The sequence below is a fragment of the Martes martes genome (genome assembly GCF_963455335.1).
Source record: "Martes martes genome assembly, chromosome: 8".
NCBI lineage: Eukaryota > Metazoa > Chordata > Mammalia > Carnivora > Mustelidae > Martes > Martes martes.
This window is the reverse complement of record NC_137895.1, coordinates 15,958,808-15,986,040: the sequence shown is the minus strand read 5'-3', so window position 1 is coordinate 15,986,040 and position 27,233 is coordinate 15,958,808. Positions and strand designations below refer to the sequence as shown.

Below are 27,233 nucleotides of genomic sequence, written 5' to 3'. Positions count from 1 at the left end.
TAAAGCCAACAAAAAGAAGCAAAGCTGCAATGTGTCATTGTCACAGTGTCCAAAACTTGGGGGGATATTTTTGGTTAATCCTTCTATTGTGGAGTTTTTAGGGTGGTGATGGCAGTTGTTCAGTGGTGGTTGTTATTTGGCAAGAATTGAATTCTGTTACCCTGACTGCTGATTCCAACAAAAAATAGAAACAAGGGCATGCTCACAGGAAAGAACGTATGGGTGGCAACAGCATTTATTCCTTAATCTCTTGGTTTGTATCAAGTTGTATATTTTAGAAGGGAGGAGAGTGTGGCATAAGGAGACACAAATACAAATTTATAAAGATCAGCAGCCAGGTTTATTCAGAGTGATTTACCTGATAGTTTCAGTAACTAACACTGACTAGTGTTTACTGTGTACAGTTGTAAGCACTTCGGATGCTTTATCTCATTCCATCCTCACCAACAATGAGATAATTATCATTGGTTATCCATTGACCAAGATCTGATGGGTAGTTAATGTTAGAGCCGGGGTTGAACCCCAGACGAGTCCGTGTTGTAACACTGAATTATCCCATCGAGTATAGGTGGCTTTGTCCTTTAAAATGTTGCCTATCTGGTTTTTTCTAAAACCAATTTTGCCTCCACAATTCAGACATGGTTTCAGCACGAAGTAGAAATACTTCAGCCTATACAAAATTCACTGGCATTCCTGCATGAAACTTTCTTCCAAATAATGCCAATTTACAGAAGATACAGCGGTTTTTATGTGTGCAGTTGGGGGAATGGTGTTTCTGTTCATCCTGAAGCACACCCGCAAGAGCCAACTAACAGCCACCCTGGGGCTGCTTATTTACATTAACCAATGTGGAAACTTTTCGGGTAGAGAGGTGCTGCCCAGAACTCTAGAGGAAGTGAGATGTTTTATCTTTTGAGTGCACACGAAGTTCACGGTTTAAGTCTTCAGAGAGCCTGGGAGGGTGTGACTCCCAGGAACTAATCTTTCAGTCCAGCCATATGCAAATCTGGGTCGGTGTTTATGTGGAGGTGCAGACAGAAACGTAAGTGACAAGGCTGGTTGCTGACGCGCGTGGGAACGCACCTGCCCTGTTGTCGGCTGGGCTGTGAGTGTCTGTGCGGACGCCGTGATGGTGGGCACCCAGTTTGGATCGCCCCGCCTACATGAGGGATGTTCGAGTAGTAGAAGTTCCACTCTCAGCCGGGGAGCTTGTACCATTATCCACTCTGGGTCGCCCCGGAAGCCCGAACCAGTCCCGCGCTCCACAAGCACAGCCACCAGTGGTTCCGCGCTCAGCCTCGCCCCGCCTCCAACGCCCCCGCCCCGCCTCGGTCCAGACCCCTCCCCCCTACTCGGCTCCGCCCCCCAGTGCTGACAGCTCCGCCTCCAACGCTGGGCGCTCCCAGCGGCTCCGCTGCCCCAGTTCCGTAAACACTTTTCTCCCCGCCCCTAGCAGTCCCCGGACCGCACCACTTGAAGAACGCGGGGGAGGACGGTTTCCTCTCCCATGCAGAACACCGTCAATTCAAGCTCTTCTCGGCCTCCTTCATCTGAACATGAGGAAAGATGACCTGTAATAGGTCAAATATGTCAGAGCTCTGCGATCGGATCCTGAAGTGACCTGGATTTCCCCCCTCCCTCGGCCTGTCTTCCCCCGCTCGCCGGTTCCACTGCTCCGCCGCGGCTGTCTCCTCAGAATCCCTCCCGGCCCTTTAAATACCGCGTGGGGCCGGGGGGGGGGGGGAGGCCGGGAGGTTGGGGGTTGTTGGACTGGTGAGTTTTCGAGGTGTTTGTGCGTGCTCGGTGAGGGGACACCCAGAGACCCCTGACCCAGGCTCCCTAAGTCGCCTTTCTCCGCCTGTCTCTGCGCCGGACCCGGTGCGTATCCGTCCGGGGGAGGGGGTCGCCGGCCCTGAGGTGACGGGCCCGGGTCAGTGGACCGGGACATCTAGCCCCAGGGCAGCCCGAGGGCCTCCCCTGACCCACCTCGGAACTCTGTCCTGGGACTCCGGTGCCAGGGGCGTTAAAGCCCCGCTACTTGCTCCCCCAACCCCTTGTTTGACCTCGAACCGCCGTCCCGCGTGGGTGCGGGGCGCGGGCACCGAGTGGCCGCGGCGGGTGTCAGCTTGGCCGCGGGCTTTGGGCCCCGGAGGCGGCGGGGCCGCGGCCGCTTGGCCGCTGTTTACATCCTGCTGGACCCGTGCCAGCGACAGTGCTGCGAAAGGCTTCCCACCATCCGGGCCCCGGGAGGGGGCCCCCTCTCTCGCCTGCGACCCTCGGCCCAGCGCCGGTGGGCGACCCGGGCCGCGGTGGGGGCGGGCGCGGCCCGAAGCGTGTGTTTGGGGTTTGTTGCCGGGGTTTCCCTGGCACTCGGCTGGGCCTCCGCCATCCCCTCCCCCAAGGGTTTGTTATGACAGGAAACGTGCTGCTGGAGGGGAGGGGCTGCCTGAGTGCGTGGTGGGTGTGTGTGCAGACTCTGGTGCCTCCCCTCGAGCAGACTGAGGGAAGAGGCGGGAGATGCCAGTCAGGCCCAGGGCTCGAACCTCTGGCCTCTCGGGATGGCTTGTGCTTCCCAAAACGGCGCCTCTGGATGGCACCACTGGGGGTAACAGCGCTGATTTGGCACGTGGATGAACAGGGTACTGCGTTTTCGCTAGTACTGGGGGAAAAAACTTCATTAAACAAGAGATTTCACAATGATATAAAGTTTCCTTTTAAAATAAATGTATTTAAATGCAAAAATCTAGTCACGATAGAAGTGATTGATAAATTAGGGTATCGATGAGGAGGGAGATGTGGAAACAGACATGAACAGTGGTATGCAAATGACTGAAGTTTGCGAAATAATTGTCTTAGGTGGTTGTCCTGTTACTTTAACCTTGAGAAACCAGATAAGTTGTCCTTGTCCCCAGTGGGCCCCTCAGCCCTCAAGATCCTTGTGGTCCCATGGCCTCCAGCCCAGCCAGAGACCCTGCTCTTTGCCACCTGCGATCAGAATGAGGTTAGGGCAGTGGTTCCACTTTAGGTGGCTCCCTGCCTGCCTTGTCCTCTTGCCTCCAGGGATTTCATACATCACTCTGGCAGCCGGTGGAGGTTGCCTCACTTGAAGTGGCCCAGGGCTGAAGATACTCAGTCATGTGTGGAAGCAGCTTCAGTGCCATTTTGTGGGGGGTTGAGCTCCCCAGGAGGAATCACTGGTATTAAACAGGCCAGCCAGGGGTGGGAGGAGAAGCATTTCCAAGTGTGAAAAGTGCCTAGAAATCCTTCTCCCTGATGCCGTAATGTTATGTGTTGCATGAACATCTGTTTTCTTAGACAATGACTGGCTTGTTGGCTTTTATCTAGCTCTTTGTTGGCTCTAATTTGATGAAGACCGGTATTCTCTAGCAGAATGGAGCAGAACCTCTCTCTCTGCTCTGTGGTTTATGCCTTGCTGCATATGAATAACTTTCTAGCACTGCTGTTTGGGACTGGTTCTAAAGCAGCATTTTGCAGAAGATGGAGCTTTTCCACACCATCTGCAATTTTTTTCTTCAGAGCCAAGTCTTATTCCTCTGACTCCTTACCCTGTGCTACACATATGTGAATGCTCGTCTTTGCATGTGACCTTGATCTGGTCTTCAAGGATGACACCCACTAGGTAGCTCTTGAAATTTCTCGTTTCCACGACTCAGCCTTAACTGGTTGGGCTCCATTCCTTGTCCAGAGCACTGCTGGAAAATCTAAATGTTTCACCTCAAAATGCTTTTGATATTAGTTGTAAGCAGTTAAGACTTCTGATAATATGTGGGTTTTAACTAAGGATTTTGCAGTGCTTAAAGAATGGCTCCCGATAGTGGATTTTCATTTACTGTACTGGGGTGGTTCAGAATTATTTTGGACAATAGACTCTTTCAATGATGCCCTTCACGGTATAGCACTTGAGCAGCCACCCCGGGGTAAGGTCAGCTTGTTACCACATATGCAAGTATCCACGTGGTGTTGGGTAGATCGATTTGGCAGACTGAGAGTGGAAAGAATGAGCAGCACACCAAATTTTCTCCAGCCATCCTAGAGTGGTAGAAAGCATGGGCTACAGGAATCCATGGCCTTGCTTTTAGTTGTGCTTCTGCCACTGCTGTGAACCCTAGGGCAAGTAATTTAACCTCTCTGAGCCTCAGGTTCTTTTCTGTATCATGCAGATAATAGCGATACCTCAGCTAACAAGGTTATAATAAAGATTCAAGGAGATTAAAACACTTAAAGCACTTATGGGGGCTGGGATATAATAAGCACACAGTAACTCTTAGCTCTGATTGTTATTTACTATCAATGAACATAAGAAAGTAGAAAGACACAATGTAAACATTTCTTTAAGCTCTGGAGCTCTGAGTCTTTGCTAGTTTGAATTATAGGCACTAGGAATTGAAAAGAGGAGACATAGCCCTTCCTGCAGTTTAAAATTTAGTGGGAAGGCAGATATGTAAACAACAGCTATAGCACTTTAAGTGACTGCATAATGGAAATATGAGCAATGTGAGTGAGGCAGGAGAGAAGGAAACCCCAAGTTGTAATATGAATAGGAGTGTAGCTTAATTTGTCCTTTAGCAAGACTCCTCGGGCTCCCCCTCTATCCTAGGAAGTGTTCTCAGCTCTAGATGGCTAATTTAGATGGAGTGAGGATATCAGGGAATATCGCTTTGAAGTTGTAATATTTAATATTTAATTAATATTTAATTTCAAGCCTGAATGACAACAAGGAGTCCATCCAGTAGAGATCAGGGAAACATGCTAGGGGACAGACTAGCAGGTGCAAGTGCTCCAAAGTAGGAAGTTTGGCATATCTGAGGAACCTAAAGGAAGCCATTGTGTCTGTAGCAGGAAGGGTTAGGGAGAGGGTGATATGGGATGGAGTGTATAGGCAGAGGCCAAATCCCAGAGGAATATAAACCAGCCAGGAAACTTCTTAAGAAAAGGGAAACCACCTGGAGATGAACTCTTAGAAGGGATGATTTATTGCGCCTCTTCTGAAGGGCTCTGGCCTATTTCCTGTTTTATTCTCTATACACTGTTCAAGAAGAACACTGGGTCAAGCCAGACTGTCTAGAACTTTCGTAATAGAGCAGTATCTAAGCTATTCTAGCAGTGGGGACAGTCAAAATCTAAAAATTGCAGGAGCCCGGACTGCTCTGAATTAGACTTGAAGTTTTGGTTCAGTACTTCTCTTTTAATCTTTTGCTTGGAAATAATTTCAAACTTAAAGAAAAGGTTGTAGGAACACTACAAAGAACTCCTTGTTGTCTACATTTTACTCATATTCACCTGTTAACTTTTTGCTCCATATGCTTTACTGTTTGCTCTTTTGGTCACTAAATTAGTCAAGATAAAGTTGCATACATCATGGCCCTTTATTCCTAAATATGTAGTCACAGTACACTTATAAAATTTAGTAAATTTAACATTGTAATACAGAAAGTAGATTCAGGTTTGTACCAGTGCTGTCAATTGATCCAATAATAGCATTTTCCCCCCTCTGGTATAGGAGTCAGTCAGGGATCATCTGTTGCACTCAGTTGTCGTCTCTTTTCATATGGAACATGTCCTCAGCCGTTCCTTGTTTTTATGACATTGACATGTTTGGAAATCACAATTTCTTTCAGTAAGAATAAAATAATAGTTGAGTTTGTCAAGCACTTACTAGGAGCTTAAGTACTTGACATAGACTATTTCACTTAATCTTCACAACATTTTCATGAAGGAGATGCTATTATTAGCCCCATTTTACAGATGGCTAAATTCCCTCTCTCCAATCAGTAGATAGCAAGAGTCAGGATCAAAAGCCCAGTCCACCTGATTCCAGAGCCAGTGTTCTTCCTGCTTCATGGACATGTACATTGTCACTGGTGGATCTTTCTAATCCTGAACCTGTGCTGGACCTTTTGCAGATGAGTGTGCTATGGAAAGGAAATAAAGAAGTGAAGTTGGTAGTGTGGAAACAGGCTAAGGAGTCAACTAGCAAATTAAAAACCCGTCTTCCTTCTGTCTGTCCCTTTGGATCCCTGTACTCGTTTCCTCCTCTCTAAAATGGCAGTGGTTATATTGCCATTCATTCAACAATAAATGTTTAAGTGTCAGCTGCATCCCAGTCATTGGTCTTGGAAGGAATTATATAATACTGAACTTATTAGATGAAAAAGAATAGAATGTAAAATGTGATTATTCTCCTTGATGGTGACCCACTGTGGTGTTGGAGGCTTTGCTTGGAGTTATCCACTGTTTTCACCTTTGACTTTACCTTTGGCGAGTAGTAAATCCTCCAGGTAGAATGAGATGTGGTGTTTCTGAAAAGTTGTGTGGTTTGCTTGTGATTGGCAGTGGTGAAAGTTAAGTAGGTCTAAGTTTTTCAGTATGAGAAGCATTACCTTTCTTAAAGAAATAGACTGGTTTTATTATCACTATTCTAAGAGAGAATCCAAAATAGTTTTTAAAGCCATATAATTACCCTCAATGCCTTTTGAGTCAAGTAGCTTTGTCCCCAGATGACTTATATGGAAACCCGAGACCCAGAAAAGTAAGAACAGATGTGAAGGAACTTGCAGAAGACCATTTGCACTGGGATGGGGCGTTTGCTTTCAGCTTTAGTATCTCAGACAAGTGCAAGAGTTCTGTTGTAAGTTAACTAGCAGCTTGTTTATCTGTAGGGGAATATGCTTTTATCATCTTGGGATAAAATAGTTCTCCCCTCTAGAGTTTTTAATGCCTGAAATGATAATAACAAGAAAAATGCAAATAATACTAATAATAGCAATCATTTATATCCTGTTTTCTCTGTCAGACACACTGTTCCAAGCACTCTACGTGTATTGACTAAATGAAGTCCCACACCAACCCTATGCATTGGATATTATTAGTATGCCTAGAGGAGGAAAGAGGCAATTTCCTTATAGAATAATAAGGGACATTTGGGCTTCAAAGGAAAGTTCCTCCTTGGATTCATTAAAGCCCAGTTGTGCTATGGAGCCTTTTACCATCCAAACAAGAGGGTCTAAACATTTTGAAGCTTTCACATTTTCTGTTGCATTCCCTGTGCCAGAAACTCTACTTCCAGTAAATTGTTGGAAGGAAGCATAGTTGCACATTATTAAGTATGTCTACCATGAGCACATTTAATTTCAGAACTTCTAGTGAAGCCTCATGGAACTCTGGGTTTATAGAATTTTAGCATTTCCTAGCTGAAAGGGACTTTATAGCTGGCCCAACTGCTCAGAAAAATGAGGTGAGGAGAGCCATTATGGTGTGCATAAAGTCGCACAGCAAATTAATGACAGATTCAAGCCTCAGAGTCTAGCCTTCTAACTCCTAACCTACATCTTTTTATTTTTAAAGCTTTGTACTTTGCTACCTTGTTAAACACAATTAAGGAACCTACAAAGTGTGCTGTTCAGCTGGAGTAGAAAAATGAAATGGACAGTTATAACTATTAACCTATTTCATAAATTCCAATGGATGAAAGCTTTTATTCACCTTTACTTGGAAAAACAGCCAAAGTGAAGAAAAATTAAGAGCAGAGCATACAGAGCACTTGTTATGGTGGAATGACTGAAAAAAAAAATGGAAACAAAGTTCAAGATATTCAAATAAGAGTGTGACCAGCGTCAGGGAATGTTGAGTCTTAAACCTAATAAAGTGGGTTTAGGCAGTAGGTTCTCTGTTCCCGTGCTTTGACTTTGGCAGTACCAGGCCTTAAGTGTGTAGTGGTATCAGTTTGCAAATGTTCTGGTTGAAGCTGTACCAAATGGGATTCAATGATTCCGATTCAGCTGACACTGAATGAATACTTGTCACGTACTTGACACTGGCAATGGACAAGACACATTCCCTGCCTTATTAAGGAGAGTCAGAAGTAGCCATGGGAAGAAAATAACTGTACAAGGGATGCAGCTCCATGGTGGAGATATAGGACATGTGCTGCAGATGTACAGAGAAGAGTGTCATTCACTCTGGTCAAGGAGCAAAGGCTTCCTGAGGAAGGTAGCATTTTCAAGAAATGCTATCAGTGAGACATAAAATGGTGACAAAGAGAGAGAAGAAGTAGAGGGAAGGACAAGTATTCCATTTAGGATTGGGATTTGGTGGAAGTGAAAGAGATCAAGCAGACCCTTTTCTTCTGTTCTCTCTTCCCTTCCCCTCAGCAGGTGGGAGTTAAAGCTCAAGTAGAACCTAGTTTGTATGTGGTGAAGGAGGTGACTCCCACTGGAGTCTCAAGGATTAAGGGCTATTTTATAGCCTGTGCTGGTGGTGGTTGGCCTAGGGAGTCCAGGACAAGGCAGACCTTTCTACATGATAGGTTTCTGGCGGCTTCTCTGGATTCCTGGCAGAAGCAAGCAGTTAGTGGTCTTCTGTTTGTGAAAGAGGTGGGCCTGGGAAGGGTGCACTTGTACAATTGGCAGGACTGAAGGTTGATTAGGTGAGGCCAGGGGCAAATGCCCTTGGACACTGACCTTAAATTAAAGTCCCTCTGAGGTTCATCCTTGTCTTCGTTACCACCCAATTGATACAAAATGGCAACATTTTTCTCAACAAGACTAGATTGCCCCATAGGCCCACCCTGCCTCTCCTTTCTCATGCTTCCCCAGAAATGCCTTGTTTCCCCTTTTCTCATGTTCTAGCCTCTGGCACATACAGTTGTAGGTAACTAGACTTGAGAGCCATGAGAGTAGGGCCCTATCTTTTTGTTCACCATTATCTTTCCTGGTGCTGCTACATAGTAGGCACTCAATAAATACAAAAGGAACGATTGAAGAAACTGCACAGGATTTCCAGGCGTACTATGCACAGCTATGTTTTCAAGTTTTTGTGGCTTTAAAAGCTCTGTATACCTCACCGCATGGGCTGGTTTAAAGAGACTCAGTGAACCCTTACTATCATTATTGTCTATTCAGGACTCGAGGGGTCTTCTTCCTCAGGCCCCAGTTCTCCTTAGTGTCAGCTAACACCATACGTGTCAGAGCCATCTCCCTCCTGGGCCTTGCTGAGGCTCCTGGGCTCAGGGTGGGGCATCCTATGTGCCCACGATCTCCTTTCTAGGGGGTGAGTGGGCCCAAGTGCTATGCTCTTACCTGGAAGGCAATCTGATGTCCCAGATACAATACTGGACATAGAGTCAAGGGGCTGGTTTTATGGCACGGTAAGTCCCCTTGTCCCTCAGAGTCTGTCTCCTTCATCCATGAATCAGGATCTTTGGTGCCTGTTTGTTCATTGGGTAGTAGTGGGTACCAAGTCAGCTGTCAAATGCAAACCCAGTGTCAGGCTCTACACTTTGTATCATGGCAGTTCACAGGAAAATGGAGATAAACCTGAAAACTTGCCAGCCAGAGATTTTAGTTAGTCTTCTCCTTTCTCCAAGAGGCTCATCAGGAACTAAAGGGGCTGATTTAAAAAATAGTTTATTTAAAACAAAGCCATAGGAATAATAATAATAATAATAGCTAATATTTGAGTGCTACACACTTTAATGAGATTAATCCCATTTAATCTTCAAGCAACCCTCTAAGTTTAGTCTTTCAGCCCGGTTTTACTCAAGAGGTAGGTGGCTTAGTGGCTTTCCCAAAGTCACATGGAAAAAGACAGTATGAGCTTCTAACCTTGGCCTTCTGGCCTCGAGGCCCTACCCTCTTAACTCTTGCCTTCCATGTTTTAGAAACCCAGGGAGAGACTGTGTGTCTTCTGTACATTTTTAAAGGATCTGTTATTGCTGAGAGCTGTTCCACAGTCCCACTATGTGTGTCCTGAGTAAGTTCACACTTAGGCCTTTGGAGTCTCATTTCTGGAAGGCAGTCTTGAAGGCCTGGTAATAGCCTGGCTGCTATGGGAAAGATGAGGTTCTCTTCTGGGGCCTTTCCAACACTGTGACACATGTGAGCCAAGCTGTCTACACTGGAAGAAGCATCTGTGATGCTGGTGGAAGTACCACAGAGCCTTGACGCGGGGTGTGTTTTTCTCTGCAGGCACTATCTCTTTGCCCACACTCGAGTGACACAAAATGCCCTTCAATGGTGAGAAGCAGCATGTAGGCGAAGACCAGCCAAGAGATTCAGACTCTTCCCGGTTTTCCGAAAGCATGGCTTCACTCAGTGACTATGAGTGCTCAAGGCAGAGCTTTACAAGCGACTCTTCCAGCAAATCCAGTTCTCCTGCTTGTAAGCTGACAGGGGAGCAGGGGTTGTGGGGGGCCGGGGAGGGGGTGTTGGTTCTAGACATGTGCATTAGATTTTAAAACTCATAAATGAACGAGAGCAAAGTAGAGACTCCCCCTCCTTTCTAGATGTACCCTAGTAGCACTGCAAAGGCAGGGTTAAGTAACCACTAAAGTTTACAACCTGCCCATTTTTATTTTCATTACTGTCTCTGATCTGCTTTGGTTTGACTATAAATCAGGTCCCTAAACCCCACCTGTCTTTTCTCTCGAGTAGTGGAAAGCCACTCCCTCTTGAGATCACTTGTTGGGCCACATTCAAGGATAAGTTCAAACTGGTCTTTTCTGATAATTGCTGATTTACATGGAAGGAAACTTGCCCTAATTCAAGGGTCAGGCAGGAAGTGAAATAATCTAAAGGGTTTCCTGCTGATTTCAAAACCTGTTGTGCAAATCTCCCCACAAAAGTGCCCATGAGGGTAATTACTACACCAGGGCTGTGAGAAAGAGTTTAAAAAGTGGCCATAGTGAGGGAGCTGTCTTTTCCCTTGTTTGTGTATGGAAACTAGAGGTGTGTAAAGCAAGTGTGTTTTGTTGTTGTTGTTGTTGTTTTAGCTTTTTAATTGAGATTTTGCATAGGAAATATAACACCTTAAAAATACAAAGCAAATGCAGAAAGAAGCAACTAATGTCTCATATAATTAAATGCCCATTTCAAAAACATTTGTTCATTTGTGTTTATTTTTAATTTATACAATCTCATTTTTTAAATTTTGGAAAGTATGTAAGTATAGAGAAAAGAAAATTTTGCCCACACTATCACCCGAAGATGACAGCTGGTGGCGCTTTGTAATACTCATTCTTCACATAGACCTATGTGTGTATATATGTGTAGACACTTTTCACTTAGAATTATAACTAAAACATGGGGCGCCTGGGTGGCTCAGTCTTTTAAGCAGCCAACTCTTGATTTCAGCACAGGTCATGATCTCATGATCCTAGACTCGAGCTCCACTTTGGGCTCCATGCTCAGCAGGATGTCTGCTTCTGGATTCTCTTTCTACCTCTGCTCCCCACCCAAATAAGTAAATATTTTAAAAAAGAATTATAGGGGCGCCTGGGTGGCTCAATAGGTTAAAGCCTCTGCCTTCGGCTCAGGTCACAATCCCAGGGTCCTGGGATCGAGCCCCGGGTCCTGCGATCGAGCCCCGTATCGGGCTCTCTGCTCAGCGGGGAGCCTGCTTCCTCCCCTCTCTCTGCCTGCTTGTGATCTCCGTCTGTCAAATAAATAAAATCTTTTTAAAAAACAAACAAATAAATAAATAAAATAATAAATAAATAAATAAATAAAGTAAAAAAGAATTATAACTAAAATATTTACCATGATATAATATACTTTTAATACATGAAAACTACTTCAGTAAATGACTACACCATGAATTTAACCATTGACATTGGACATTGGTTATTGAGTTAATTTTCCTCTTTTTTTTTTTTTCTGTTACAAATGATGCTTTATGAACATCTTGGTGCATTGAGCCTTTCCAGGAATTCCTTTGGATATAATTGGATTATTGGACCCAAGTGTACAGACATTTTTTAAAAAGAATCTTAATGGAACAGAGAATTGAGAAAAGAATTTACTAGCAGCCACTTAGCTTTTTGTGCTTTTTCTCACTCTTTATATTATGTATTAGGCTGATGCCTCTAACAGAGTATGCAGTCATCCTAAAGAGGGGTTTTCCTAATTCTGTGTATCACCATTTTTCTAAACTCTTCCTTTCCCTCCTCCTCCACATGGTCTTCCTCTTCCTCCTTCTTCCCCTCTGCTTCTTTGAAAAATTATTTTAGGTAGCAAAATATTGCGAGTTAGTACTGTTGTTTGAGGCAATGATTTTCAATTAATTGAAGTTAAGAGTTCCAATAATCATTTTTAAAAGACATGGTTTATTAGAATAATCTTTAGAAGTAAGTAGAATAATTCTTTATATACTACTTCCCACTTAGATTATCCAGTTTACCAGGTTAGTTTTATTTTAAGTATCTACATTTATGAAGTTATTACTTTGTTCTTCTTTACTTAAATTATCTTATTTAATCACCTAAAGACAGCCCTGAGGAGGTAAGTTATGCCTTAGTGAAGTCAAATGATATCTACCAATTGGCAAAAGTTGGAATCAAACCTAAACATTATGGGCGCCTGGGTGGCTCAGTGGGTTAAAGCCTCTGCCTTCAGCTCAGGTCATGATCTCAGGGTCCTGGGATCGAGGCCCGCATCGGGCTCTCTGCTCAGCGGGGAGCCTGCTTCCTCCTCTCTCTCTCTCTCTCTGCCTACTTGTGATCTCTGTCTGTCAAATAAATAAATAAAAATCTTAAAAAAAAAAAAACTAAACATTATGCTATACTGCCTATACTTTTAGAAGTTATAGTTTTAAAAAATCAATTACTTCATCTTGAGTCTTTTTAAATTAATGAGTTAACGAATTACAGAATAAAAGTAGTCTTATCAAATTCCTGCATAGTGTATGTAATAAATGCAGATATCAATAGGTACTAAAATATGAGGTGATTTAATAAAAGAAAGTAACTTATAATAGCTTATACTAGTAAAATAATCTGGAAGACATTTGAGAATTTATTATCAATATAATAACTGAAACTATCAAAGGAGCTCTTGAATTTTTGAAGTCTTAAGTAGTAAGCAGGAAATCTACCCAATTTAGTATGTATGCTTCTTATTTGTAAAACCCTGAACATATATGTTAGAATAACTTAAACTCAGTCTGCATCAGGAGGTTTCGTAGGATGACAGCTTTTCCTCCATGACATGAACTGCGTTTTGTTTTTGTTTCAGCAACAAGCCCTCCCAGAGTTGTAACATTTGACAAAGTGATGGCGGCAGCAAGGAACTTATCAAACATGACACTTGTTCATGAAATTGCTGTAAATGAGAGCTTTCAACTGAAACAAGATGCTCTCCCTGAGAACAGGTAACCCGGAGGCATTTGTTATGTATAAACTGAGCTGCAGAGTCTCATACATACACATACGTTTACATTGATTCCTAGAAGTCTTGTGTAACAGCTACTGGGAGCAAACATTGGTTAGTTCTCTAACAAGGTTTTATACTTGTTTTTAAAACCATTCCTCAAGGGTATATGTTACCCATAATCCTTAGAACTCAGCTGATATGTCACTTCCTGAGAGAAGCTTTTCCTGACATTCCTGAGCATACTAGATTACATTAAATCCCCTTCCTAAAGACTCCTATTGCCCCCCACCTCCTTTTTGTTAAGAAGACTTATAATTTTATGTTCAGTGTCTGTCTTTCCATGTGACCAAAACACCATAATGGAGGAACTATGTCTATATTGTTTGCTGCTCTATCCCCATTGCCTAGCAGAATGCCTGACATTTAGTACATGCTCAAAAAATGTTTGCAGATCGACTTCTTAAAAACTGATATTCAGGTTGTAAAAGATAAATAAATTAGTGGAGCTGCCAAAGTGCTAAGAATAGGTGATCTAGAAGCATCTAGAGGTAGGAATCATAACTACACAGGGACCCTGGTTAACTTCACACACACCCCCAACCCAAGGACCTCTAGTTAGAGCCATGCCCTTATATCCTACTTCAGCCTCTCTAACTTCGGTGGATCATAAATCCCCTGGGACAAAGAGGAGAAAAGGCTGGAGGCCATAACTACAGATATGTAGTCTTTATAGGCAAAGTTAGCTCATGAATAATGGCATTAAATCTTCAACCTCAAGTGTCATTTATAAATCCAGAGGCATTTCCTCTATCAATTAAGACAACATATAATACCTGATTCTATTTAGAGCTTTAATGTTTATTTGTTTTCAAGCAGGAAAGTAGCAAACATAATAATTTTCCTTCTTCAAAATGTGAATCATAGTCTTCCTGATCCTGGGATTATTATTCATGATAATCATTAATATTTTTTTAAGATTACTGGCCAAAATGGGTGTATCTGGTTGGTTTTCTATGGTAGCTGCATTTCACCATAATCCGTTATACCAGCTCTACTGATGCACTCCTAGGCCAGGCCACCATCACCGCTGACCTTGACTCTTTAAGTCCTAACTAGTTGCCCTGTCTCCATCCTTAGCTCCCCCAACCTACCTTCCATACCCACACGGTAACCAGTGACCTTTCTAAAGGGCTAATCAGAGTAGGTCATTTCTTTGCTTAAAATCCTTCAGTGGTTTTTCTATTACACGTAGATTAAGAATTCAAACTCTTTAGTGTGGCAGCAAGGCCCTACTTCCAAGACCATGTCTCTTATTTCTTTCCCTCCTGCTTGGTATGCTTCAGCCACACTGGCTTCCTTGCTGACCCCAGAGTACACCAGCTCGATCCTTTTCAAGGACTTTGTCCTTCTTCTTTCTGAAAATCCCCTAGATTTTCGCTGGCTGCTCTCCTGTCCCTCCTTCAAGTCTCAACTCAAAGGTCCGTGTGTTAGAGAAACTTTCTTCAGCCACCAGGGAAATTAGCACCCTCTCCATCACTAGCTACTACATTGTCTTTTTCTGTTTTCCTCATGGTTCTGAAATTGCCTTATTTATTTTTAATGTGTTTTGTTTTTGTCTTCCTGTCCCTGCTAACAAATAAGCTTTTTGAGAGCATACACTTTTTTTTTTTTTTTTTTTACTATAATAACCATAACACCTAAAACAGGGCCTGGCACATACTCGATGCCTTATAAACATTTTTGACTGACTAAGAAAATGAATGTTTGAAGTTAAAATTAGTGTGTTTTATGAAGTATAGCAAAAGACAGTTTGGAAGTATTTATACTTTAAATTCAAAAGTTCCAAATATAGGCATTAGTGAAGGCACTTTTTGATCAGACAGGCTCTGGGTTTGAATCCTAGCTCTGCTGAGACCATTTCTGAGCTTCGTGTTCCCCAAGGAGATCATGGGGACTAAAATGATGACTTCAGACGCATGCTCATGGGCGTCTGAGTGCCTTGAACTTAAGTATTTTGATACCATGGGAAATAGGAAAGCCTCCTTTCTTAATTTTCTGCCATAGCTAGAAAATGTGAGCAAGGAAAGCAAAATGCAAACTTAGGACAATTACCTTTATTTAAAAATGAAATGGCATATTATAACCTGTTGATTTTTCAGATGACTTTCCACAAATGGCCAAGTTGTTACTTTTAAAAATATCACTGACTCTCATATTTAACCAAATGTTGTTTTGGGGGGAAAAGACTTAACAAAACATATCCAATTTCTGATACCCAGTAGGAATCCTTGTAAATGATTTGATTGATCTCATTCTTCCTCACCATCTTCCAGAAAATTAAAAGGCTAAAAAGTATCTTTCAGCCTTTAGGAAAACTTACACTTAAATTCTGATGTCCCTGCAGGAGCCCTAAAGTTGTTGTAGCTCCTTCTTGGTTGGTGCATTCAAGCCACTACATGAGGCTTGTGAAGTCCAGAGTGAAATCCATGCCAGCAACATTTGCCTTTCTAATGGTTCTGTAGTTGCTCGGGAAGGTCAACTTTAGAAAGAGCATTTATGTTGAATGACTCTAGTCAGGCAGCCAGGATAAGTTTTAACATTTCAAGTTGCTGAGTAGAATGTAGTATTTGCAGTTACAGAAACAATTTTAGCTCACATTCCTCAGAAAGCTAATTTTAATTTCTCATAACATTATTGTATGTTTAGCTATTTATACTCTAAAAAAATTAAGAGCAGTGCTTAACTATCAAATTATTAATTCATTCACCAGGCATTCATCAAATACTCACTGTATGCCAGGTGCAGTGTGCTAGGTACAATGGCAGATACTTAGAAGAAAAAGTAGTTCTTGCCTCTGCTTGGGAGAGATGTATGTATGACCTTTAGGGGATGGAGACTCACAAGTACAGTGCTGGGAAATATGTGCTTTTCTTACAACTGTTGCCAAAAGGAGGAGGTCAGTAGGGATGTGTATTTAAGTGTGCACCTGTTTTAGGACATTGACATAAGGGGTGAAGCGAACTGGCCACCTCTTCTATTGTGAGCTCTTCCTAGGAAGGTTCCTGTTTCAGCAGTCTGGTCTGGCTGACTTTAAATGGGACATCTAAACTGTGGTTGGCAGCAATTCACATGCATGTCTCCTTGGGCCAATCTGTTCTATTCTGTGCAATGAAACTTCAGCTGTTGAGGAAAGAGCAACTTTGCCATCTCATCCCCAAAATCTAGAACAAGTCTAAAGATCTGTAGAGGAGCTAGGTAAATTATGGCATCTCCTTAAGACAGAATTTTATGAATTTATTGAAAGCTATAGCAAGAAAACACTTTTAAAATCTAGGAAAAACTCTTAGGACAGAATATTAAATGAAACAAGTATATAGTATACCTACTGGTTATCCTCAACTATATTAAAACAATGCATTGAACCAGGGAAATATGTCAAAAGATTAAAAATGACATTATGGGCCATTTTTTCTGTTGTTTTTTTTCCCCTGCGTTTTCTGAGATTTTTACAATGGGCACATTTCTTTTATAATCAGGAAAAATAATGCTTATTTTAAAAAACAATTTCCTTCCTGTAGCTTAGCCAGTCAAGTGAAGCACATTGTCCACCAGGCCTTCTGGGACGTCCTGGAGTCAGAACTGAATGCTGAGCCTCCCGAGTATGAACATGCCATCAAACTCTTTGAAGAAATCAGAGAGGCAAGTTGATGTTGTCTGTATTGATTAATAATTTTTTCCCCCAAAGGCTATTTTACTGTCCTCCAAAGAGTATTGGAGATTCTTTTTGGAAAACTGAGTAAGTTCAATCACTGGAAGGGTGGTTTCCAAAATGCACTTGCTGGATTGGGGTGGAGGCTAGGGAAATAGGGCAGTGGAAGGAGTGCAGGGCAACGCTTCACACAGAGTAGTGGTCACAGTAGTAAAGAGTGCAGACTGGAGAGCTAAACAACCTGGTTTAGTGATGGGCTCAACAAAGGCTTTCCCTCCAGGAGTTCTAGTGTCCTGAGTACTTGCAGGGTAATTGTAAGATTTAGATGATATGACAGTTACAGTTTTAACTACCATTCACAAAGTGCTTGCTCTATGCCAAACACTAGATGATTCATTTGTTGTTACCGTAATGCTGTGTTATTCTTCCTGAATAAAAAGAAATCAAGTTCCCTTACTCACCCAGGGTTACACAGCTTTGAGGGGTAGAGAGGGACTTGAGCTGAGGCACTCTGGCTTAGAATCCATACTCCTAACCATGTGCTATGTGTGTAAGCACGGTGTTTGCTGTGTGGTGAATACTTAGGATAGGTTGCTGGTATAATATATAATAAATATTTTATTTATTTATTTATTTATTTATTTTTTAAAGACTTTATTTATTTATTTGAGAGAGAGAGAGAATGAGAGAGGTCAGCTGGAGAAGCAGACTCCCTGCCTAGCAGGGAGCCTGATGTGGGACTCAATCCTGGGACTCCAGGATCATGACGTGAGCCGAAGGCTGTTGCTTAACCAACTGAGCCACCCAGGTGCCCCTATATAATAAATATTTTATATGTAAAATATACTAATGGAGCCCATAGGGTATTTCCATTTGATCTTCTTTAAAGGGTTCTTGTGGAGCCACATGCAACTTGTTCTTTCTTTGCGTGGTTTAAATGTAAACTTTTTGAAGTTATTTCATTAATATTCCTTCCTTGCCAGTTGCTTTTATTCTGATAGTTTCAGTAACTTCCATGGGCTGGAGGCTGGGGCGGGGGCACTTTAATTCAGAAGCTAGAGCTTTCTTTTTAGAGTTGAGGCACTAGAGTGCTCCTCTGACCCACCACGCTTCTGTGGCATCCAGGGCATTAAAATATGCACAAGGAGCTTAGTCATCTAGACACTGAAGTTAAAATGACAACCCTTATTCACATAACAATGCTGTTAACTTTCCTTTCCTATGTAGACTCTCCTCTCTTTTCTGACTCCTGGCGGCAACCGACTTCGCAACCAGATCTGTGAAGTTTTGGACACAGACCTCATTAGGCAACAGGCTGAGCACAGGGCTGTTGACATCCAAGGCCTGGCCAACTATGTCATCAGTACGATGGGAAAGCTGTGTGCTCCTGTGCGAGATGACGATGTCAGAGAGCTGAAGGCTACCAGCAACATCGTGGAGGTGCTGAGGTTAGCACTTTTGCTGCTTGCATTTTCTTTTCTTTTTTTTTTTTTAATATTTTATTTATTTATTTGACAGACAGAGATCACAAGTAGGCAGAGAGGCAGGTAGAGAAAGAAGGAAGCAGGCCCCCCGCCGAGCAGAGAACCAGATGCGGGGCTCAATCCCAGGACCCCGGGATCATGACCTGAGACAAAGGCAGAGGCCCCAACCCACTGAGCCACCCAGGCGCCCCTGCTGCTTGCATTTTCTTTTCTTTTCTTTTTTTTTTTAAAGATTTTATTTTATTTTTTTTTTTTGACAGACAGAGATCACAAGTAGGCAGAGAGGCAGGCAGAGAGAGAGAGAGAGGGAGGAAGCAGGCTCTCCGCTGAGTAGAAAGCCCAATGCGGGGCTCGATCCCAGGACCCTAGGATCATGACCTGAGCCAAAGGCAGAGGCTTTAACCCACTGAGCCACCCAGGCGCCCCTGCTGCTTGCATTTTCTGAGAGTACCTTTGAGTTCATTCAAAAGGGAGGTGTTGGGGGCGGGTACCTAGGTGGTCCAGTTGGGTATATGTCTGACTCTTGTTATTGCCTCCAGTGGTACTCTCAGGGTCATGAGATCAAACCCTGAATTGGGTTTGATCTCATTTGCTCAGTGTGGAGTCTGCTTGAGGTTCTCTTTCTCTCTCTCTCTCTCTCTCTCTCTCTCTCAAATAAATAAACATATATTTTAAAAACAAAACAGAAGGGAAGTGTGGCAGTTGAGCAACCCAATAATAACTGGTCTCCCAAAGGAATCCTTGATCTTAGATGAAAACCAGATAAGCAAAGCTAAGTATTTTTGTGCCTCACTGCCCTGTCCTTTTTTTTTCCCTCTCTATCCCCCACCCCCAAATTTAATAGGAATAGAAAGCATGTACACTTTGTTCAGACTCCTTAAAATTTCGGGGGTTTCCAATGAAAATTCCTTCTTGAGTCTTCTTTGTCTCATTAAGACTCATTGTTCATGCTTCTTAGTGTCTATCAATTTATGGCTGGGTGTAGTGGATCATCTGGAAATATTGTATTTGCTATAGTAAATACTCTTGAGATCTATGAAAGATACATTGGAATGCACATGTAATGCCTTCTATGAAAAGTGACCTTGCCAATGGCATTTGGAATTTCAAAACTATTTGGGGATGTTTATTGTTTCCAGTCTGTAAAATAGATCACAGTTAATAAATTTCAGCTTAATTTCTTTATCACCTCTCTAACTATTCTAACTCTAAAATTTTTAGACAAATATTTCATGTCCTGGACCTCATGAAAATAGACATGGTCAATTTTACAATTAGGAGTCTTAGACCACATCTTCAACGCCAATTGGTGGATTATGAGAGAACTAAGTTCCAAGAAATTTTAGAAGAAACTCCAAGTAAGTACAATATAACTTGTATATATTGAAATTAGATGGAAATATGATGTTTCCGTTTTTGATGTCTTAAGGAGTATCACTAAAGAATTTTGGCTTTTCTGTTAAACATTTTTTTAACTTCTAAAATAGACATCACAAATTTATCCCTGTCTGCCCATGTCCCAAGAACTGTGCCAAGCACTATTCATTTCTTCATGTATTAAAAAATATGTATTTATTGAGCACCTGCTGTATCCCAGACACTGCTTAGTTGCTGTGAATACTGTAGTGAACAAAACAGTGTTGTGACCCCCAAGGAGCTGACATTCTAGTAGGCATGGCAAGCAAACAAATAACATATATTGTCAGATGTGTTAAGTGCTATGAAGAAAAATAGGGAAAAAGGGCAGAGAGCAGTGGGGCAGGAGTGGGGGAGATGGTGTTTTTTAAGATAAGGTAGACTGGAGGGGCACCTGGGTGGCTCAGTGGGTTAAAGCCTCTGCCTTCGGCTCAGGTCATGATCCCAGGGTCCTGGGATCGAGCCCCGCATCGGGCTCTCTACTCTGCGGGGAGCCTGCTTCCCCCTCTCTCTCTGCCTTCCTCTCTGCCTACTTGTGATCTCTCTGTCAAATAAATAAATAAATAAATCTTTAAAAAAAAAAAAAAAGATAAGGTAGACTGGGAAGACCTCTCTGAGAAGGAACATTTGAGCAGAGTTTGGAAAGGAAAGAGGAAAGGGCATGTGAACGTGAGCAAGGAACATTCCAGCCTGAGGGAGCTGCATGGGCAAAGGCATGAAGCATGCAAGTGAAGTTAGACAGACAAGGGCAGACAGTGTGGCTGGAGTAAAGTAGGCAGGGAGAGAGTGGGAGGAGAGGATGCTAAGAGGTAGACAAAGGCAGGTCCTAGAGAGCCTTGCTAGGAAATGAGTGTTGAGAGTTGAGTCCAAGTGTGATGGGAAATCATTGGAGAGTTTTGAGCAGGGAGGGCAACATGGGATTTTCATTTTTAAAGATGACTCTGGCTCCTGGGTAGAGGATAGATCATACTGGAGCAAGGAGGGAGGGAAAACGGGCACTAAGGAGGTGGAATTGCAGTTTCTCTGCCAAGAACTAACGGTCCACGTAGCAGCGGTGGAAGTAGTATGAACAAGTGAGATTCTGGATGTATTTTGAAAGTTGAACAAAATGATTTGCTGAAAGTTAGATGAAGTTGAAAAGGGAGACGTTGAAGATGATGCTCAGGTTTTCACCTGAGCAGCAGGGTGAGTAGTGATGGCTGTTTGTGAGGTGGGGCAACTAGGGGAAGGCAGGGAGGTATTCCAGAGGCAGGGTTCGGTTTTAGATATATGAACACTGAGATCTTATTTGGCATCAACATGGTCAGGTAGGCCTGTGGATATGAGAGACTAGAGTTCGGGGAATGGTGAGTGCTCGGAGTATACATTCAGGACTCACCAGTATATTTATTTATAAAGCCATGAAACTGAATAATAACTAACACATATAAAATGTTTACCACATGCTAAGCACTTTACCTATATTAACTAATTTGATCTTTGCAATAACTTTAGGAAATTGCTCTCCATTTTATGGATGAAGAAACTGAGGGATGGACAGGTTAGATCCCTTGCCTCCATGACACAACTTGTAAGCTATGGGGCTTAGACTCACCCAGGTGGTCTGGCTACACCGTTCATGCTCTTAGCCACAATATTGCACTAGGTGAAATTACCTGGGGAGTGAGTGTCAATACTGAAGAGGCCTGATTTGGGATTCTAGAGCATCTAGAGCTTGAAAAGAGGAGTAGGATCCAGCAAAGGTGACTGTGAATGAGTAGCCAGGGAGGTGAAGGAAGCCAGGAGCGGGTGATGTTCTGTAAGAAAGTGAACAAAGCATTTGGAGAATGAAGACATAATCAGCTGTGACAAGTGCTAAGTGGTCAAGAAAAATGGAGGCTAAGGCTTGACCACTGGGTATGACTGCATGAGAATTTTTGGTAACCCTGATGGGAGCATATTCGTGAACTAGTGGGCATTAAAGCTGGACTGTAAGAGGCGTCAAGAAAGCCTGGGAGTAGAGAATATGATACCTCAATGAAACATCACAGTTACTTAGTTAAGTAGGTACTGTTATACCCTTGATTTCACAGGCAAGGGTTTTGAGATGCCAGATGTTGCACAGCTGGCAAAGGTCTAGCTTACCAGATTCCCTCATTGCCACTAGCTTCTGGGCTCTTAACACTAGCTTCTGGATTTTAATTCACTATGCTATAAGGCTGTTAGATGATCCCCCATCCCTCGTGGACTGAGGTTTTCTGTCAAGCTAGTCAGTATGGTAGCCTTATGTAAACAAAGGCAAACAGGTGCCACTTTTAAAGGGGCCCCAAGAGTCTGGGGCCTGGGTGGTGGAGGGTCATAGGAGAAACAGACCATGAAGCTGTGCACATTCGGTTTGGTAACAAGGAGGTACACATGGGCCATGAGCACTGCCTTCCTGTTGGTATTGATTCAGGGACTTTGGGTTAAACACTGTAGGGCAGACTTGGATCCGTGGAGGGAAATCACAGGCAGAGTTTTGATCTTTTTAGCAGCTGGAGCTGTTTTAAGCTTGGAATGAGCCTCTCTATTACTACTAGTAGTCAGTGCCAGCTATCATTTTGTTGAACACTTATTATATACCAAGTCCTTACTATGTGCCAAACATTTTACCTTTGTTAGTCCATCAAAGCCTCACAAAGCCCTATGAATTTGGCACTGTTATTACTCACTGTTTATAAATGAAGAAATGGGGGCACCTGGGTGGCTCAGTCGGTTAAAGCATCTGCCTTCGGCTCAGGTCATGATCCCAGGGTTCCGGGATTGAGTCCCACATCGGGCTCCCTGCTCAATGGAGATTCTGCTTCTCCCTCTCTCTCTGCCACTCCTCCTGCTTATTGTCTCTCTCTCTCTCTCAAATAGATAAATAAGTAATCTTTAAAAAATATATAAATGAAGAAATTGAGCTTAAAGTACTTACTCTAGGTGACTGCTTAAAGCCTGGATGAATCAGACATGTCTCTGCCCCAAAGCATGTACATCGAACTGCTACACAACACTGCCTGTCTTCAAATGAGATACTGACTTTCTTTGGGAGACCTACGGAGGGAGCGCTAGCATTGAGTGGCAGATAAGATTAGATGACTTCTAAGAATCCTTCCACAACAAAAATTTTGTGACTTTAGGGCTGTATTGTTTCTCCAAAGGGAGAGAGGGATTAATGGAAATAGAACCCTACATAAAACCTGAATCTGAAACCTGAACTACAGTAACTATGTTTGTAGCAGTGTTTTTCCTTTCCAGCATTTTATTGACTGGTTTCATTTGTTCTCCTGTGTACATATGTCTACATGTGTGTGCCAATATCTCTACGTCTTGAGTCAAGATAGCTTGTCATCTGGAGGAAATTCCTTAATATTGGTTTGAGTTATAATTTTGTTCATCTTAAATTGTTTGTTTCTGTCCTTAAAACCCAGGCTTTGTGACCTGCAATTCATTTGTACTTTTCACATTGACTTGGATATTTTCAGAGATTTAAGAATAGAATAAATCCAGTTGTGGATATAGGTCATTATTGCCCAGCTCTAAATATGTTCCCAGAGAAATCGAGAGTCCAGGAAGCAGAGTGTATGTCATCTGTTAATTATATCCTCAAGTCGCTCTGCCAAAAGTCGGTCACTGTGCCCTAATATCAAAATAAGAGCCTCACAGTAACATGCAGAAGGACAAAAGGGTTGGATTTTTGTGTGTACATGATTTTTTATAAAATAATTATTGCAAAATTAATGCAGAGAAGCACTCTAGATTTCTGAACTGACTCTAGAAAGTATTTTGCTGACAGAGAGATTTTATATAATTGCCTGACTTAAAGTACACCCCAGAAAGCCTCAGACAATGATTGGATACATGTACTGAACATCAACAGGATAACCACATCAGGTCCAGCAACTAAATTACCTGTGGAAAGAGTAACAGATTACCCCTCAGGGACCAGAGCACAAGTAATTTCTAAGATACTCAGAAAGAGGTTTTTATTTATTTAAGTAATGTCTTGTGTCTAATAGACACAATGTTCTCATAGAACTTCGTTTCATGTGATTCTTTCAGAAATCTTGTGGGAGATAAATACTTTACAAAATCACATCAAACTGAATTTTCATTTTCTTTGCCTGGTGCTCAGGACACTTAAGAACTACTAATGGAACATTCTGAAGATGAGCAAACTGATGCTCAGCAATGGCCTGCCCAAACACCAGGGTCACACAGCTAGTAAGTAGTAGAGCTAGGACTGGAAGCCAGGTCTCCTACATACAAGTCGAGACTAAACCAAGCTGCTGCTTTGGCTGCTTCCTTTGGATTTTTCACTTTTGTGTTCTGTCAGCTGGGTTATATTTCAAGCAACAGAAACCAACTCTGGGTGATTTAGCAAAAAAGTAAATGGAAGGATGGGGGCAGTTCACCAAAAAAGCCAAAATACCTGAGCCTGAGCAAGGCCAGAAACCAGGAAAGCATCAGGAATCTGGGCAGGGAATATAAGGAAAAGTTCCTAGCTCCATCATCAGAACAGTTAATGTGTATTTTAAAATGGCCCATCCTTGAATACTGTAGTCACCATTCAGATCTCAGGAAAGTTTGATGGGCATATGACTCAGCTAGGCCAACCCATGGTCATGGGGTTTGCCTGGTCAGGGACCTCTTAATTGATATTTACAAAAGAAACCATGGAGGGAGGGAAAACGATATCTCAAAGAAAGCAGTACCAAGGGCTGCTTGGCTGGTTCAGTCATGTGACTCTTGATCTCAGTGTCATGAGTTCAGTTTCCAAGTTGGGCAGGAGCCTAGGAAAGAAAATGAAGGAAGGGAGGAAGGAAGGGAGGAAGGTAGGAAAAAGAAGGGAGATGAGGTATTGCTAGGCATAATAGAGCAGGTGTGTCATGGATAAAGGGAGCTATATTCTTCTAACTGGAAATTGAAGAATTTAGTATGAATATTTTTCCAGAAGATTGAAAATGGGAGCCATCAAAAGCTTTGCACAACATCAGGGTCTTCCAGTCACATAATTCTGCAGCACTCTCTTAGTTTATAGGAGTACTGTCTGCTCAGATTTATACAGGCCGTCCCCCAGATCCAGGATGTGGAGTTGTTGCCTTTTTAGGGGTCACTCAGAGTTCATACTTAAGAACCAGATTACATGCTTAGGTACCATATTAGAAATCAGCAGAGATGGGAATTGGATTCCTTGAAGAATCCATATGGGGATACCTTTGATTCATTCATCTTAGAAGGCTCGACTACTAAATTCATTCACACTAAACTGGCAGATTTTACAGACATCCCCCTGTCTGCTATTTGTAGCACTAAATAGCACAGTCGGTGGCTTTTACGTGATATAAATCTTCGCGCGTGTGTGTGTTTAGTGTTGATGAAGCTTTATGCGATTCAACCTGCACTTACTAGGTTTAGATTCAGTGACTTAGTTGGCCAACCTGTAACCTATATCCCTTTTTTTAAACTTCATTGAAATACGCTATCTGTGCCCACTTGAAGTATATGGTTGCATGAGTCTTGACAAAAGAATATGCTCCTGTAACTATTACTACAAATAAGATATAAAGCATTTCTGTCACGCCAGAAAGAACCTTCTTGCCCTTTGCAGTAAACTTCCCCATTGAGGTAAACACTCATATAATTTTCATCATTGTAGATTAACTTTGCCTCCGTTAGAACTTCATATTAAATGGAATCATGCTGTGTGTTACTTTTTTTTTTTTAAGATTTTATTTATTTATTTGAGAGAGAGAGAGAGAATGAGAGGGGAGAAGGTCAGAGGGAGAAGCAGACTCCCCATGGAGCTGGGTACCCAATGTGGGAGTTGATCCCGGGACTCCGGGATCATGACCTGAGCCGAAGGCAGTTGTTTAACCAACTGAGCCACCCAGGCAGCCCTGTGTGTCACTTTTTTGTCCAACCTCTTTTACTCAACATAAGGTTTTTGAGATTCATCCGTGTTGTATATTTATCAATAGTTTGTATTACTGAGAAGCATCCTGTTATATGATTGTACCACACTTTGTCTGCTTACCTGTTGATGGACATTGGCATTGTTTCCGGTTCTAGGCCACTATGGATAAAGCTGCTGTGAACACATATGTATCAGTATTTGTGTGTGCATGTGTTTTCTTTTCTCTTGGGTTAACACCTAGGAGTAGAATGGCTGGTTCATTATGTTAAGTATATGGTTAACTTTATAAGAAGCTGGTGGTTATTTTCCAAAGTAGTTGTGCTATTTTATATTAACCATCAGTGTAGGAGAGTTCCAACTGCTTTTCGTTTTCACCAACGCACGGTATTATTGGTCTTTTAAATTTTACCTTTTATAGAGGGTGTGAAAGTAGTATTTCACTGTGGTTTTTATATACATTTCTTTGGTGATGAATGATGTTGAGCATCTTTTCATATGTAAAATAGCCATTTATCTTCTAATGTGAAGTGTCCAGTCAAATCTTTTGCCTGTTTTTAAACTGGGTTGTCTTTTTATTGAACTGAAGCGCTTTCAATATATTCTGGAAATAAATTCTTTGTCAGTTTTATATGTTATGAAATTTCCCCCCCATCTGTGGCTTGCCTTTTTCATTTTCTTAACACTACCCTTTGAAGAAGAGAAATTTTTAATTTTGATGAAGACCAAATCATAAAATTTTTCTTTTATTTGTGCATTTAGTGGTGTGTCTACAAAATCTTTGCATATCCCAAGGTCATGAAGACTTTTTTGAATGTTTTTTTCTAGAAGTTTTTATAGTTTTAGGCTTAGGAAACATTTCAAGGTAATATATTTCAAGGTTCACATTTTTCCATATGTATATCCAGTTCTAGCACCATTTGTTCAAAACGATTACCTTTTCTCTATTGAACTGCTTTGGCATCTTTATTGAAAATCAATTGATGATACATTTGTGAGTCTATTTCTGACCTCTTTATTATTTTTTTGTAATTGAAGTATAATTTATATTCCACAACATTAATTTTTAAAAGTGTATAATTCAGTGGTTTTTAGTATATCCATAAAGTTATATAACCACCATCAGTATTTAATTCCAAAAGATTTTCATCACCTTAAAAAGAAACCCCATACCCACTACCAGTATCTCCCTAGTCTTCCCTTCCCTTAGCTTTTGATAACCCTCGGTCTACTTTCTGTTTTTATGGATTTGCCAATTTATGGACATTTCATATAAATCAAATTGTGCAGTGTGTGGCTTTTTATGTCTCTTCTTCCAATTAGTGTAATATTTTCAAGATTTACCCATGTTGTAGCACATACTACTACTTCATTTTTTAAGTTGGATTCTATTCTATCCTATAATCTGTATGTCTTCTCTTCACTAAATACCACACAGTCCTGATTATTGAGGCTAAGTCTTGAAATCAGGTAGTGTTAGTCTCCATCTTTGTTCTTCTTTTTCAAAATTGTTTTGTCTATGTTAGGTCCTTTGAATTTCC

The 27,233-nt window shown here is 42.0% G+C and overlaps 1 protein-coding gene across 2 annotated transcripts in view; it reads left to right on the top strand.

The window, feature by feature from the left end:
- The first annotated feature begins 1,725 nt into the window (after window positions 1-1,725).
- Window positions 1,726-27,233, top strand: part of TCP11L2 (t-complex 11 like 2) — a 40,754-nt gene continuing 15,246 nt past the window's right edge. Inside the window, exons 1-6 of one of the 2 annotated variants that reach the window (XM_080811016.1) lie at window positions 1,726-1,878; window positions 9,987-10,178; window positions 13,029-13,164; window positions 16,745-16,865; window positions 18,103-18,323; window positions 19,581-19,717. In XM_080811016.1, the coding sequence (XP_080667142.1) occupies window positions 10,022-10,178; window positions 13,029-13,164; window positions 16,745-16,865; window positions 18,103-18,323; window positions 19,581-19,717 (772 nt within the window). In that variant the 5' untranslated portion in view covers window positions 1,726-1,878; window positions 9,987-10,021. The remainder of the gene's footprint in view (window positions 1,879-9,986; window positions 10,179-13,028; window positions 13,165-16,744; window positions 16,866-18,102; window positions 18,324-19,580; window positions 19,718-27,233) is intronic. The other variant, XM_080811017.1, reaches the window with a different exon arrangement.